We start from the raw sequence: 15,816 nt of genomic DNA, 5'->3' as shown, positions 1-15,816 counted from the left end.
AGCTGTGCCACAGAACCATCCAAGATTGCTTAGTCAAGGCCATCCCTCTACTTGTGGGGAAGGTTGACGTGAACTCCACTATCCCTAGAATGGACAGTCAACTGTGACCAGACATCATCATTACTAATGAGGTACAGAAGAGGATCCTCATGGTAGATGTCACAGTTCCTTTTGAGAACAGGACCATGGCCTTCTCTGATGCCCAAGCTCAAAAAAAGAAAAGAAAAAAAAATACACTTCCCCCCTCCCGGCCAATGCCCTGGGAACTGGGGGTTACAAGGTTCAAATATACGCACTGATCGTTGGAGCCGTGGGCACATGGGATCCCAGTAAAGAGTGAGCATTATGAGAATGTGGAATTGGTCAGCGCTATGCCCCGCTGATGCAGCAACTCATGGTGTTGGACCATCAAGTGGTCAAGGGACATTTATTTAGAATATATCACCAGACAATGGTAATGCCAGGAGAAATGAGCTAGGTTGCCAATTTAGTCTCTAAGGTGCCACAAGTACTCCTGTTCTTTTTGCGGATACAGACTAACACGGCTGCTACTCTAAAAACAGGAACGTAGCTGAAATATTTTTTTAATAGATGGTATTTATTTAGGGATAAAGTACCCTAAATTCTCAATTACCGAGGGGCAATTTACATTGATTGTTACAGTATTTATTTTTCACAAGTTATTTCTAGTATAACTTTCCATGGATATGGATATTTAAACTGTACTGTTAAATTTATTACCCTAATTTGGGATATTGCAGATTATGTATTATGTGCATTTTATGACTTTTTATACCAAACTTGCTATCTTTGGATAACTTAAGCATTCCACACGGGTGAATAGAAACTTTTTTATTAATCTGTGCTGTAGATAACTTTCACATAAACTTTAATAAAATGTTTAATTTTTGTATTACGGTAGTGCCCAGAGGCCCCAACCAATAATTATAGGCCCTATTATGCCAGCTACCATACAAACACGTGCAAAGACATGGCAGTTTTTGTAGGTCAAAAATGTCAACCAGCCCCTACAAATTTACCTGCAGAATTTGTGGGTGTTATGTACGCAAATACATGCAGCCCATATTAGAACTTAACTTCCCAATTTGTACATGTAAACACCCATATTTGCATACATTTGTGGAGGCCAGTTGAAACCTTGATCCTTCCACCCAAAATTTCAGAGGGTCTGTCTTTTGTACAGTATGCAAAATATTCATGTGCAAACCTGATTTAGGTATGTAAATGTGCGTTGACTTCTGTAAGTAGCTTTCTGCATGCACAAACAGATGTATGCGAAAATGTATCAGGTTCACAAAAGGGAGGGATTTGAAAATTAAAGCTCAACATCTGTAGTGTTCTTTGGTTTGCATGCTGTATTGTGTGTGAATCTGGAAGACAATGCTGGTTTTCCACTAAACAGTAGATTACCGTATATTCTAGCCTACTTCAGGGAGAAGGTGGAATGAGACTTAGTATATGAATGCGTTTAATACAGTTAATGTCCTAGAATTTGGTGGGCATCCTGGGAAACATGCCTACTACAAAATTTAAATCTTCCCCCATATGATTTAAACTTGTGAGACCAGCACTTGCTCAGCAGATCACCATAGCTCTTGCTGACCGTGGCAATGTTACAGGAGTAAAGCATTTAGTGTGACAAATTGTTTTTGAGCAATAAATCCAGTGTATTAGGTACAAACAGGAGAGTTTCAACATCACACAGTGTTACTTTTTCTCTTCCCCTTTCTTGTCTTCAACAAATATTTACCACTACCACAGCCACTATGTGGAAAATGTTGTAGTTCCCTTTGGCTTTTCCCAGCATCTAAGGATATTGATAGATACAGGATGATTATAATTTGTCTCTCACATCTGGACTCGCTTAAGGTTATAGTGCCTGGGAACAACTAATAGTGTTTGTCTCTTTCTCCAGTAGTTGCTTCTGCTAAGGCTGTAGTAGCCTCTGAGGCTCCTGCCTGCCTGCCTGCTTTGTGGACCCCTTGGTCAGTCTCAGCAAATCAATCTCAGTCTCCTTCACCCTTCTGCAACAGAACCACACTTGTTCTCTTGGTTCAGGGCCCTCCAAGTTATGTGGAGTGTATGTGAGTGTGTGTGTGCACGGATGCATGGGTACAGGGGGATCCACCAACAATCACAGCAGGCTTTGCAGTTGGAAGAAGTAGCATCAGCATCCAAGAGCAACATCTTGGGTAAACTATGGAGAGATGCACATTACATTTAAATAATGCCTCCAGAACTTAAAATTCATTCCGAACGTGGGGTGTGTGTGTGTGTGTGTAAATATACATATACATAACATATTAAATGAATTATACATACAGTGTATACATAATATAAAATATATATGAATGCTTATATGAATCATTTGATGGTTTAAATGCAGCCACCTCTGGCATATACCATGATTGTTCTTTAACAATGCCTGACCCTATTACACAGCATATTAAGGCATACCTTAATCTCTAAAGATAGTATCAGAGCCCATAGAGTTTAGGTCTCTGAGCCTATTTATAAAGCTCATTGAAGTCAATTGAGAGACTCCCATTACCTTTGGTGGGCTTTGGATCAGGCTTTCTATGGGAGATCACCTTGAATAAAAAAACCTACATTTTTATTACTAGATGTCCTCAGGCATTGAAAAAAAATCTATGTTAAGACCCCTGCCTAGTTTTCTTATTACAATGTTTTTTCCTTAAAGTAGGTGACCTGGTAGGTTATTTCTTCCTCTACAAAGGCTATTTAACTAAATGCTTCAAAAATACTTAATGCCTTTTTATGAGAACAACAAAATGTTGTATAGCTACTCAAAACCCACCCCTAAAGGTGAACTGAAAGAAACTAAGGAGAATAGTAAATTTTTGTCTATTAATTTGCTTTATTTTAGTAACTTTGCCTGTCAGAATTTTTAAATTCCAGGGTTTTTGTATGAGTCTGAAGGCAAAGTGCTGTCTTTGGAAAAAATTAACCCAACAGATGTTAAAGGGGAATAGACTGTTAATTGAAGATATTGTAGTTCTGTTTATCTCCCTAGAATGACTTCTGTTACCTTGTATCAGTGAGAGGAAATTCTATAACACGCTTACACTTGTGTGGTTAAAAATACATGTTAGTGCTGTAGGTTTGTTTTTAGGCTGTTCTCCAGGTTCTTCTGCCTGGTGTGGGGTTCTTGCACTTTACGCCCAAGCATATGATGCTGGCCACTGTTAGAGACAGGATACTGCATTAGATGGACCTTGGGTCTGTTCCAGTCTGCCTGTTCCTACATTCCTGTGTTCCCATGTGTGAAGAGACACTAAAATGAGGGATGTCAGTGGTAGATACATGCTGAGAGAAGCATAACATTTTCTTTTCATGTGCTCTTTGAGAAGCTTGTGTTTATTTCTTAGCAGATAATTTTTGCTGGATCAGGTACTTAGGGTATAATTCACAGAGCCAGATACAGGTTTTATTAAAATGACTTGTATTCCTCTGTGTGACAGCCCTCTAGAAATTAGAGGATTATAATTAAATCAGGCTCTCCTTGAGCATCTTCAAATATGATGGCATTCAACGTATTTGGTGCCCCCAGGCTCAGAAATTGTCTGGCAGTGGGGTGACAGGGTATCTGAATTGATAATGTGGGGATGTAGGGTGATACATCTCCTGCCCTCATTGGATATACATAGATACCCCTGCAGGACTGAACCATTTGAAACATCCATTAAAGCAAATCAAAAATGTGAACAGATGAAAACGTAACACACCTGTTTCAGGGAGCTGCGTTGTGAGATAGATACAACAATCCACAGGCCCTGTAGCACTGTCCAAGCGTGCAGCATGTATCGTGGCAATGCACCATGCTCTTGAATTGGGATGGCTAATGTGGAAGCTCTGCACTATTGTGGCTTGCACAACTTCAGTCCTACTGATTGAAGTTGCAGAAGTACAAGTCTGTAGTATAGACAGGATATAGAAGGGAAGTGTCCTTTTTCTCCATTTGAGAATAGCGCTCTTGGTGGTGCAGATAAATAAAAAGAAATTAAATTTTAAAAGTTGGCATCAAAAAGTCCATTTGAATGAATTGTCTGGTCATTTGTACACAATATAACTTACTTTGATTTCTTTCTGTAGATGAAGAGACAAGAAGCCTGCAGTTTGAAGATTAACCTTTGCATTTTACTGCTGGGCATAGTTCGCATTTTCTTTTGGTGGTGGTTGGCAGAGTTGATGATTCATCTCATGTATATCCATGCCATATACAGTAGTTCTTCACATCTGGAAGCAGCCTCCTACTGGACTTTAGGTCAGTGTAAATATTACTTACTTTGAATATACTTGTTAATTACTTATTTGTTACCTAATCAGTGCCCAAAAGATGCTTTATAGACACATAAGGCAAGAGTTTGCTTCCTCTCAAAAATTTTAATATTTTCAAATTCAAAAGTTAAAACAAATTGAAAAAATGTAGTTGAAATTTCCACCTTGTTTTTATGCCAACTGCAGAGCTGGTTGAAATTATTTGAAGTTTTGAGGAGAAAAACGAAAAACATTTTGAGAAATTTTTCACAATTCTTCCTTCCCACCCTGGTATTTTTTCCTCCAAACTGTTCTACTGATCTAAAAAGACAAAATAGATCAAAAGGATAGAGCAAGGGATTCCAGAAGAAAACAAGGTGGTAGGAAGGCAATGATCTATGTATATACTGTTTAGTTCATCATGTTTACCATCATTGTGTATGTATGTGTGTGAGACAGAGATGTTTAGTATTTTAAAATAACTTTTCCCCTAGCTCTTTTTCAGTTTCTTGTTCTTTCTTTTTGGTGGCTGTATGATAATTTGATTATAGATGCTTAAATATTATAATGAGTGCAGTATAAAAATGTTGATAGTAGTCACTGTAGTCACATTCAAGCTGTAGTCACTTAGGCCTGGTTTACAGTATGAGTTTAATTCTAATTTAGCAGCATTAAATTGAATTAACCCTGCACCCGTCCACACAACGAAGGCATTTATTTCGAAATAAAGGGCTCTTAAAATCGATTTCTGTACTCCTCCCCGACGAACGGAGTAGCGCCAAAATCAATATTGTCATTTCGAATTAGGGTTAGTGTGGCCGCAATTCGATGGTATTGGCCTCCGGGAGCTATCCCACAGTGCACCATTGTGACCGCTCTGGACAGCAATCTGAACTCGGATGCACTGGCCAGGTAGACAGGAAAAGCCCCGCGAACATTTGAATTTCATTTCCTGTTTGCCCAGCACAGGAGAGCATAGGTAACCACCTATCTGTGCTCATCAGCACAGATAACCATGCAGGCCGATAATCGAAAAAGAGCACACCAGCATGGACCGTACGGGAGGTACTGGATCTGAGCGCTATATGGGGAGAGGATTCAGTGCTAGCAGAACTTCGTTCGAAAAGACAAAATGCCAAAACTTTTGAAAAAATCTCCAAGGGCATGATGGAGAGAGGCCACAATAGGGACTCAGAGCAGTGCCGCGTGAAAGTCAAGGAGCTCAGACAAGCCTATCAGAAAACAAAGGAGGCAAACGGTCGCTCCGGGTCAGAGCCGCAGACATACCGCTTCTACGCTGAGCTGCATGCAGTTCTAAGGGGGGCCGCCACCACTACCCCACCTCTGACCATGGATTCCGAGGCGGGGGTAATCTCATCAGCCACACCTGAGGATTCTGCAGACGGGGAGGAGGAGGAGGAGGACAAGCTTGCGGAGAGCACACAGCACTCCGTTCTCTCCAACAGCTAGGATCTTTTTCTCAGCCTGACTGAAGTACCCTCCCAAGCCAGTACCCAAGACCATGACCCCATGGAAGGGACCTCAGGTGAGTTTACCTTTTAAAATATAAAACATGGTTTAAAGGCAAGCGTTTTTTAATGATTAATTTGCCCTGAGGACTTGGGATGCATTCGCGGCCAGTACAGCTACTGGAAAAGTCTGTTAACATGTCTTGGGATGGAGCGGAAATCCTCCAGGAACATCTCCATGAAGCTCTCCTGGAGGTACTCCAAAAGCCTTTGCAGAAGGTTTCTGGGCAGTGCAGCCTTATTCCGTCCTCCATGGTAGGACACTTGACCATGCCATGCTAGTAGCAAGTAATCTGGTATCATTGCATGACAAAGCCTGGCAGCGTATGGTCCCGGTGTTTGCTGGCATTCAAGCAACATCCGTTCTTTATCTCGCTGTGTAATCCTCAGGAGAGTGATATCATTCATGGTAACCTGGTTGAAATACCGGAATTTAATTAAGGAGACAGAGGTGGCCATTCCTACTGGACTGTTTGCCTGTGGCTGAAAAGAAATCCTTCCCTGCAGTTAGCCAAGCGCCGCGGGGGGGGTGGGAGAGGGGGAAATTGGCGCTGAGCTTTTCGCCTTTGGCTATCAGGGATCTTCCCTGATAACAGCCACGCGGTGGGGGGAGGGGTACAGCGATCATCCCAGATAATTCATGGCGGATGGGTGGAGGGCAGGGGGTTAGTTTGGTTTCTGCAGGGATCTTCCCTGATACCAGCCACACTGTGGGGGGAGGGATAAAGCGATCATCCCAGAGAATTGGATGGGGGGGGCTAGTTCGTTTTCTGCTGCTGAAGGTTAACAGGAAAACCGCAGCAGTCAACGGGCTTTGCTTGGTATGTGGGAAAGGAGGGCGCAGAAGCCGAATTCTGTTGCCCGGACCTGCGTCTGTGATCTCTAACACCAAAGCCACAGGCACTCAATATTAAGATGGAAAATGCGACCTTGTACTGAAATCACATGTGCTATGTAATGTGAATAGTGTTGTTCACCGTGAAAGAGTATAAGCATTGTTCTGTAAAATGTATCTTTTTAAAAACTTCTCTCCTTTTTTCCATCCCTCCAGCAGCTGCAAATTTTTCAAGCTTCCCTCCTCCGTCCCGAAGGCTATCTCAGATAAGGCGGCGGAGAAAGAGGAGGCGAGACGAGATGTTCTCGGAAATAATGGAATGCACCCGCAATGAAAGAGCTCATTTGAATGAGTGGAAGGACACGGTATCTAAGTACAGGAAAGATGCCAGTGAACGTGAGGTCATGAAGGACGCTCGAGATGAGAGGTGGCAGGCTGCAACGCTGGGGCTGCTGTGTGATCAAACAGATATGCTCCGGCGTCTGGTGGAGCTTCAGGAACGGCAGCAGGATAACAGAGTGCCGCTGCAGCCGCTGTATAACCTCCCTCCCCCCTCACCATGTTCCATAGTCTCCTCACCCAGACGTGTAAGAACGCGGGGGGGAGGCTCCGTGCACCCTCCCACTCCACCCCAGTGGACAGCGCAACCAAAAGGCTGTCATTATATTGAATTTTTTCAGTGGCCTTTTACTTCCCTCCTATCCTCCTCCCAAACCTCACCCGGGTTACCTTGTCGGTTCTCTCCCTATGTTTATAATCAATTAATAAAGAATACGTGATTTTTAAACGATAGTGACTTTATTTCCTTTAAAAGCAAGCTGTGATTTAAGGGGGGAGGGTGGTTTGCTTACAGGGAATGAGTCAATCAAGGGGGCGGGTTTTCAACAAACAGAACTTTCACACCATAGCCTGGCCAGTCTTGAAACTGTTTTTCAAAGCTTCTCTGATGCGCAGCGCTTCCTGGTGTGATCTTCTAATCGCCCTGGTGTCTGGCTGCGCATAATCAGCAGCCAGGCGATTTGCCTCAGCCTCCCACCCCACCATAAAGGTCTCTCCCTTACTCTCACAGAGATTGTGGAGCACACAGCAAGCAGCAATAACAATGGGGATATTGGTTTGGCTGAGGTCTGAGCGAGTCAGTAACGAGCGCCAGCGACCTTTTAAACGGCCAAATGCACATTCTACCACCATTCTGCACTTGCTCAGCCTGTATTTGAACAGCTCCTGACTCCTGTACAGTCTGTCTGTGTATGGCTTCATGAGCCATGGCATTAAGGGGTAGGTTGGGTCCCCAAGGATAACGATAGGCATTTCAACATCCCCAACGGTTATTTTCTGGTCCGGGAAGTAAGTCCCTTGCTGCAGCTGTTTAAACAGAGTAGTGTTCCTGAAGACGCGAGCATCATGAACCCTTCCCGGCCAGCCCATGTTGATGTTGGCGAAGCGTCCCTTGTGATCCACCAGTGCTTGCAGCACCATTGAAAAGTACCCCTTGCGGTTTATGTACTGGGTACCCTGGTGCTCCGGTGCCAAGATAGGGATATGGGTTCCATCTATCACCCCACCACAGTTAGGGAATCCCATTGCAGCAAAGCCATCCACTATGACCTGCACATTTCCCAGAGTCACTACCTTTCGTAGCAGCAACTCAGTGATTGCTTTGGCTACTTGCATCACAGCAGCCCCCACAGTAGATTTGCCCACTCCAAATTGATTCCCGACTGACCGGTAGCTGTCTGGCGTTGCAAGCTTCCACAGGGCTATCGCCACTCGCTTCTCAACTGTGAAGGCTGCTCTCATCTTGGTATTCTGGCGCTTCAGGGCAGGGGAAAGCAAGTCACAAAGTTCCATGAAAGTGCCCTTACGCATGCAAAAGTTTCGCAGCCACTGGTAATCGTCCCACACCTGCAACACTATGCCGTCCCACCAGTCTGTGCTTTTTTCCCCGGGCCCAGAATCGGCGTTCCACGGCTATAACCTGTCCCATTAACAGCATGATCTCCAAAGCACCGGGGCCCGCGGTTTGATAGAATTCCATGTCCATGTCCTCATCGCTCTCGCCGCCGCGCTGCCGTAGCCTACTCCTCGCCGCCTGGTTTTGCAGGTTCTGGTTCAACATAAACTGCATGATAACACGCGAGGTGTTTACAATGTTCATGACTGCTGTCTTGAGCTGAGCGGGCTCCATGCTTGCCATGATACGGCGTCTGTGCTGTTCACCCAGGAAAAAGGCGCGAAACGGTTGTCTGCCGTTGCTTCCCTGGAGAGGGGGGAGGATGTACCCAGAACCACCCACGACAATGTTTTTGGCCCCATCAGGCATTGGGATCTCAACCCAGAATTCCAATTCAGGAGGAGACTGCAGGAACTATGGGATAGCTACCCACAGTGCAACGCTCCGGAAATCGACGCTAGCCCCGGTACATGGACGCACACCGCCAAATTAATGTGCTTAGTGTGGCCGCATACTTTATACAATCTGTTTCCAAAATTCAAATTATATAAATTCGGATTAATCCCGTAGTGTAGACATACCCTTACATTCACAGATGCTATGATCTTCTGCTGCTCTGTGATGTTTACTATTGGTGAACTTCCCGCTCCCCAAACTCAGTAAAGCCAGACTTGTTGCTCACTGAAGCAAAGGAGATGCCTCTCACTACCTCAGCTAGTTAGGTGAACCTGCTGTAAGTACATAAGGGAAGATCTAGTTCTGTCCAGCAGAGGACAGTGGTACACAAGACCATTAATTATGTACAGTCTTATAGCTTATTTTTGATCATCTGTGATCTGTGCTATACAGGAGGTCAGTGGAGATCAGTGGTCTCCAACCTTTTTACGCCCAAGATCACTTTTTGAGTCTAAGGGCAACCCAGGATCTACTCTGCTCCTTCCCCAAGGCCCCGCCCCTTCCATCCCCTTTCCCCCACCCTCACTCACTTTTACTGGGCTGGGGCAGGGGGTTTGGGAGGGGGTGTGGGCTCTGGGCTGGGGCTGAGGGGTTTGCAGTGTGGGAAGGGGCTCTGAGCTGGGGAAGGGGATTGGGGTGCAGGAGGGGGTGAGAGGTGCAAGCTCTAGGAGGGAGTTTGGGTGCAGGAGAGGGCTCCAGGCTGGGGCAGAGTGTTGGGGTGCAGGAGGGGGTACAGGGTGCTGGCTCTGGAAGGGGGTCAGGGCTGGGGCAGGGGGGATATGGGGTGCTGGCTCTGGGAGGGGGGGTCAGAGCTGGGGAAGAGTGTTGGGGTGTCGGGGGGGTATGCGGTGTTGTCCCTAGGAGGGGGCTCCGGGCTGGGGCAGAGTGTTGGGGTACAAGAGGGGTACAGGGTGTTGGCTCTGGGAGTGGGGCAGGGTGGGGCTTGGGGTGCAGGAGGGGGTATGAGGTGCTGACTCTGCGAGGGGGCTCAGGGATCGGAGTTGGGGTGCGGCCTCCTGCCGGGCAGCACTTACCTCCGGCGGCTCCCAGTCAGTGGTGCAGCGAGGCGAAGGCAGGCTCCCTGCCTACCCTGGCCCCACACCACTCCCGGAAGGGGCCAACACACCCCTGGGGGACAGCCGGGGGGCACATGGCTCCACGCGCTGCCCCTCTCTACTAGCAACGCTCTCGCAGCTCTTCTGGCCAATGAGAGCTGTGGGGGCAGTGCTAGCAGGCAGAAGCAGCACCTGGAGGGAGACCCCTGCCCCCCCCCCCCCAGCTGTGGGGCTGCGCTGGCTGCTTCTGGGAGCAGCATGGGGCTGGGATAGGCAGGGAGTCTGCCTTAGCACCAGCCTCACTGCACCGCCGGAGATCGCGATCGACTGGGAGATCCTCTAGGATTGACCAGTCGATCGCGATCGACCAGTTGGTGACCACTGGACTAGATGATCACAATGGTCCCTTCTTGCCTTGGAATCTCTGAACCTATGAACAGAAATTCAGCCCAGCAGTTGATGCCAGTCTTTACCAGTCCTGGGCCAATAGATGACACCTGTATTCACAGGGAGAAAGTTGTCTTCCCTGCAGTGGAGGGCAGTGGTATAGGTCCTCTCAAAGCTAGTTTGGTGTACGTGACAGAAAGATAAGAGGTTTTCCTCCAAGCTTTTTTTCCCTCCCTTAACTCTATCAGCATTTGTAAAGGAAAATCTGAATTAGCGTTTCCTGTTCCAAACAAGAGTTCTTCAGTCAATTAAATCTAGTAGCTGCTGATGTCTTCTATATTCAGAGGGTAAAAGCTTTGCAGTGGTAAGTGATGGAACATGTTAAATCAAATGCTGACCAGTTAATAGATGCAAGACCCCAAGATTAAGGGACAGCTATTCAAGATGTGTGTGTGTGTGTGTGTGTAAATTATCAACAGTATTAAAACAGTAAATAAAAAAATTACTATTTGAGAAGCAGCTCAGGTTGCTGATATATTCATGTGATGCAATCAGTATCACATTCCAATAACTAAAACTCATTTAGAGCTGGTGATTAGAAAATGCTTAAAATGTAAGTTCAGGTGATGAAAGTCTATTTCAAAGCAAGCCTGTACTGTAAAACTTCCTTAGTCTGATTAAAATATGATCATCTGAACTTAAATAATTGCCCTTAGGAGAGCCTGCTTTTAGAAGAAGTGTGATTAATGGGGGATGGTACACTCTCACAGAGGGATTACAGGTGAAAGTGTAGTTAATGAAGATAGGTAGTTAGTAGGGTTCGGGTAAGTTTTCAAGGCTATGAATGTACCAGTAAAAATGTCACTTTTTTCAAGTGCTTTCATTCTGTTCAGTTCTGACAACCTGAGGCTATTTGTTTATCACAATAATTGTCCTTCATCTCTCAATAAAGTTAAATCACATTAACAGATTTAAGACACATGAAATTTTAGGCTTAAATTCCATGACTGTGTGTCCTCTTAAATAGTATTTAGTAGATCTATTTTCCTCTGATCCTTTCTTAGTTATATAGAGCTTTACATACCATTTCACTGTTCCTTGTACAGATCCAAATGTTACCTTTATCTGAGATTCCATATTATTGAAACTGCATACATCAAAGAGGGACTGAGGAAATAGACTGTTGATATTAAAACAGTGGTTTTCAACCTTTTTTCATTTGTGGACCCCTAAAAAATTTCGAATGGAGGTGTGGACCTCTTTGGGACCACAGGTTGAAAACCATTGTACTGAAGGATTAACTATATATTAAGGTTCCTGTGCCACTGTTTTCTTTTGTTTCCCATTTTTGATTAATATCCATTTAGCTCTTGGCAGATTGAAAGCTGTGTGTATCATCTTATGTATATCAGGTGTTGCATCACTGCACCCAGTAACCTGTAAACTTAATAGTGAAGTGTGAGGTAGTATTGCAATAACTCGTAATTAGGTCATGTAATGGAAATATGTATACCTTGTGGATGTTATAATTGCCCTTCCAAGTTTTCTTGAATATTTTGGAGTGATATACAATGAAACCTGTCAATGTGGATAAAACAGCAGAGCTTAAAATTTGAGCAAAGGGTAACTCAGTAAATCTTGGGGACACTTTGCCATGGTCAAAAGTATGCCTTAGAGGAGCAAAAAGCAGAATAGCTTTTTGGACATAAAAAGATTCAGTATAATGTCCCTGCAAGGTACAGCTATAAGCATATAAAATGTTTATATAGTAACAGTGTTAATTTAAAAATGTTAAAGCATTTAAAAATATGAACAATTTTCTACTGTATCACAGATGTGCTGTAAATGATACACAGTAGTTCGTTTTTTTTTAAATAAAAGCTAACAAAAGAGCAGCACCGAAATGTTAACATTACTTAGAGTATATTGTCCATTATTCATTGTCTCTTCCTCCCTCACACATACATAGAACTAAGGAATAAAATAGCACCTGGGGCGAGCGCTTATCCATTATCAAGATAAATATTGTCTCCTTCGTAGCAGGAAACTAGGCAAGTGAGTTTCTCTAAGCAAGAGTTTCTCTAAGTAATGCAGAGAAAGGTATGTGAATGTTCTAGATACCTGCACACTGAAGGTATGTTATGAAGCCCAAAGCTAAAGGTTCAAATGCCATCCAACACTCAAGAAGTGTTTTCACGTTAGTGTTAATGAATTTATTGCATTGTGCTTTTGCTTTTAAAATCTGCTGATTTGTTGGCTGAGTCTCATGTATGACCCAAACAGGTATCCGCTTAGGTGGAAACTTCAGCAGATCTGATTCCTCCTCTCTCACTGCTCTTGGTTACAAATCAGTGTCATCCCTGGCTGTATTACTGTAACATTACATCTTCCTGGAATGAAGCCACCTCATTCCTTCTTGATTCACTTGCAACTCCACAGCCTTATCCATTTCTCTCCTCTCTCATACCTGTCTTCATGAAAGCCAACACTGACCTCATCTCCTCATAAGCTAAGGTAACCTAACCTGTCTATATGGGTATGTCTACATTGCAAAAAATAGAGCTGCATCAGCAAGTCTCAGAGCCTGGGTCAGCTGACTCCGCTTGCTGGGCTCATACTACGGGGGTTAAAAAATACCAGTGTAGACGTTTGGACTCAGGCTGGAGCCAAGACTCTGAAACCTGGTGAGTAGAGCCCTGTGCAGATACAGAATTTATATCTGCAGATATAAAGTGGATATCCATGGAGCTGCAAGGCTCTGCCAGAAACTGCAGCGGTGAAAGCAGCAGCATGTCGGGCTGCCGGTCACAGGAGCCAGTTCCCCGTATGGGCTGCTCCTCCAGCGTGGCTGTATCGCCCCCAGCTCTGCCCATTGGGGTGGGCACCAGGCTGACCGGCAGCTGTCCCCGATCACACTAGCTTGTGCAAGCAGCTCACATGCTCTCGGACAGGATACTCAGACCGCTGTGTGGGAGGGACTCCTGTCCGGGATTGTGTGAGCTGCTTGCACACACTAGTGTGACCGCTGGCGGCGATACAGCCACGCCAGAGGAGCTGCCCCTGCAGGGTGTTGGCTCCTGTGAGTGTTGGCCCGACATGCTGCTGTTTTTGCTGCTGCGGTTCCTGGTAGAGCCCTGAAGCCCCGTGGATAGCTGCATCCATGGATATAAATTTTGTATCCATGCAGGGCTCTACTGGTGACGGGGGTGGGTCTCAGAGCCCAGATTCCAGCCCAAGCCCAAAGGTCATTGCTACTATTTTTAGCCCCATTGCATGAGCTCCGTGAGCCCGAGTCTGTTGATCCAGGGTCTGAGAGTCACTGCTGCGAGTCTTTTTTTTTTTTTTTTTTTTTTTGCAGTGTAGACACATCCTCTATGGGACTTCTAGAATATTAATCATTAGAGAATCTAAGGGTTTCAAATTGTGTTGTAGCCTTGTTTGACCTTTCACTTGCTAGATATCTTCCAAGTTTCCAGCCTCTCTTTCCTCAGCAAGATACTGGACAAAATAGTCTTTTCTTATCTCTCTGACCCATTTCTTCCAACTCATTCTCCCTAAAATGTGAGCATAGCCAATAGAAAGGAGCATAAACTACAGCAGTCAATATGTAAGAAGGGAATTAGCAGGGCTGTGATGGACTTTGAAGGGGATTAAACGAAGTAACAATAAATTCTTGAAGTATATCAGAAACAGGAAGCTGGCAAGAGAGTCTACAAGAGGATATAGCAAAAATAGTGGAAAGGTCAGAAATGGGTGACAAGAATGTTTACAGGGATGGAAGAAAATCCCTATGCAGATAGAGAGAGAGAGAGAGAGTGAAAATATTGGAAGACTTTACTTTAGAGAGGAGATGAATAAGAGGAGACATGATAAAGTTATAGAAAAATAATGAATGCTTCAGAGAAGGTATTTTCCCTTTCTTATAATGCAAGAATAAGGGATCATTGAAACTGAAAGGCAGCAAATTTATAAATGGAAAAAGGAAGTTTTTCACACAATGCACAATTAGCCTGTGGAACTCATTGCCACAAGATATCATAGAGGCCAAGAGCTTAGCAAGATTTTTAAAAAAGATAGGACTAAAGATAGGATTCACCAAGGGCAAGTCATGCCTGACTAACCTAATGGCCTTCTATGATGAGATAACTGGGTCTGTGGATGAGGGGAAAGCAGTGGATGTGTTATTCCTTGACTTTAGCAAAGCTTTTGATATGGTCTCCCACAGTGTTCTTGCCAGCAAGTTAAAGAAGTATGGCCTGGATAAATGGACTATAAGGTGGATAGAAAGCTGGCTAGATTGTCGGGCTCAACGGGTAGTGATCAATGGCTCCATGTCTAATTGGCAGCTGGTATCAAGCGGAGTGCTCCAAGGGTCGGTCCTGGGGCCGGTTTTGTTCAATATCTTCATTAATGATCTGCAGGATGGTGTGGATTGCACCCTCAGCAAGTTTGCAGATGACACTAAACTGGGAGGAGTGGTAGATACTCTGGAGGGTAGGGATAGGATACAGAGGGACCTAGACAAATTAGAGGATTGGGCCAAAAGAAATCTGATGAGGTTCAACAAGGACAAGTGTAGAGTCCTGCACTTAGGACGGAAGAATCCTTTGCACTGCTACAGACTAGGGACCGAGTGGCTAGGCAGCAGTTCTGCAGAAAAGGAACTAGGGGTTACAGTGGATGAGAAACTGGATATGAGTTGACAGTGTGCCCTTGTTGCCAAGAAGGCTAACAGCATTTTGGGCTGTATAAGTAGGGGCATTGCCAGCAGATCGAGGGACGTGATCATTCCCCTCTATTTGACATTGGTGAAGCCTCATCTGGAGTATTGTGTCCAGTTTTGGGCCCCACACTACAAGAAGGATGTGGAAAAATTGGAAAGAGTCCAGTGGAGGGCAACAAAAATGATTAGGGGGCTGGAGCACATGGCTTATGAGGAGAGGCTGAGGGAACTGGGATTGTTTAGTCTGCAGAAAAGATGAATGAGGGGGGATTTGATAGCTGCTTTCAACTACCTGAAAGGGGGTTCCAAAGAGGATGGATCTAGACTGTTTTCAGAGATGACAGAACAAGGTGTAACGGTCTCAAGTTGCAGTGTGTGTGTGTGTGTGTGTGTGTGAGTGTGTGTGTGGGGGGGTTAGGTTGGATATTAGGAAAAACTTTTTCACTAGGAGGGTGGTGAAGCACTGGAATGGGTTACCTAGGGAGGTGGTGGAATTGCCTTCCTTAGAGGTGTTTAAGGTCAGGCTTGATAAAACCCTGGCTGGGATGATTTAGTTGGGAATTGGTCCTGCTTTGAGC

At 44.8% G+C, this 15,816-nt stretch overlaps 1 protein-coding gene across 8 annotated transcripts in view; it reads left to right on the top strand.

The window, feature by feature from the left end:
• The window catches only part of HHAT (hedgehog acyltransferase), a 354,454-nt gene that overhangs the window by 50,532 nt on the left and 288,106 nt on the right, over window positions 1–15,816 (top strand). For all 8 annotated transcript variants that reach the window (XM_024101211.3, XM_005301226.4, XM_024101209.3 and 5 more), the window contains exon 7: window positions 4,135–4,306. In XM_024101211.3, coding sequence (XP_023956979.2) covers window positions 4,135–4,306 — 172 coding nt within the window. The remainder of the gene's footprint in view (window positions 1–4,134; window positions 4,307–15,816) is intronic.

The sequence above is a fragment of the Chrysemys picta genome, chromosome 3, assembly GCF_011386835.1.
Source record: "Chrysemys picta bellii isolate R12L10 chromosome 3, ASM1138683v2, whole genome shotgun sequence".
In the NCBI taxonomy this organism is placed as follows: domain Eukaryota; kingdom Metazoa; phylum Chordata; order Testudines; family Emydidae; genus Chrysemys; species Chrysemys picta.
Note: the sequence above shows the minus strand (reverse complement) of the source record. Positions and strands in the feature narration are given on the sequence as shown.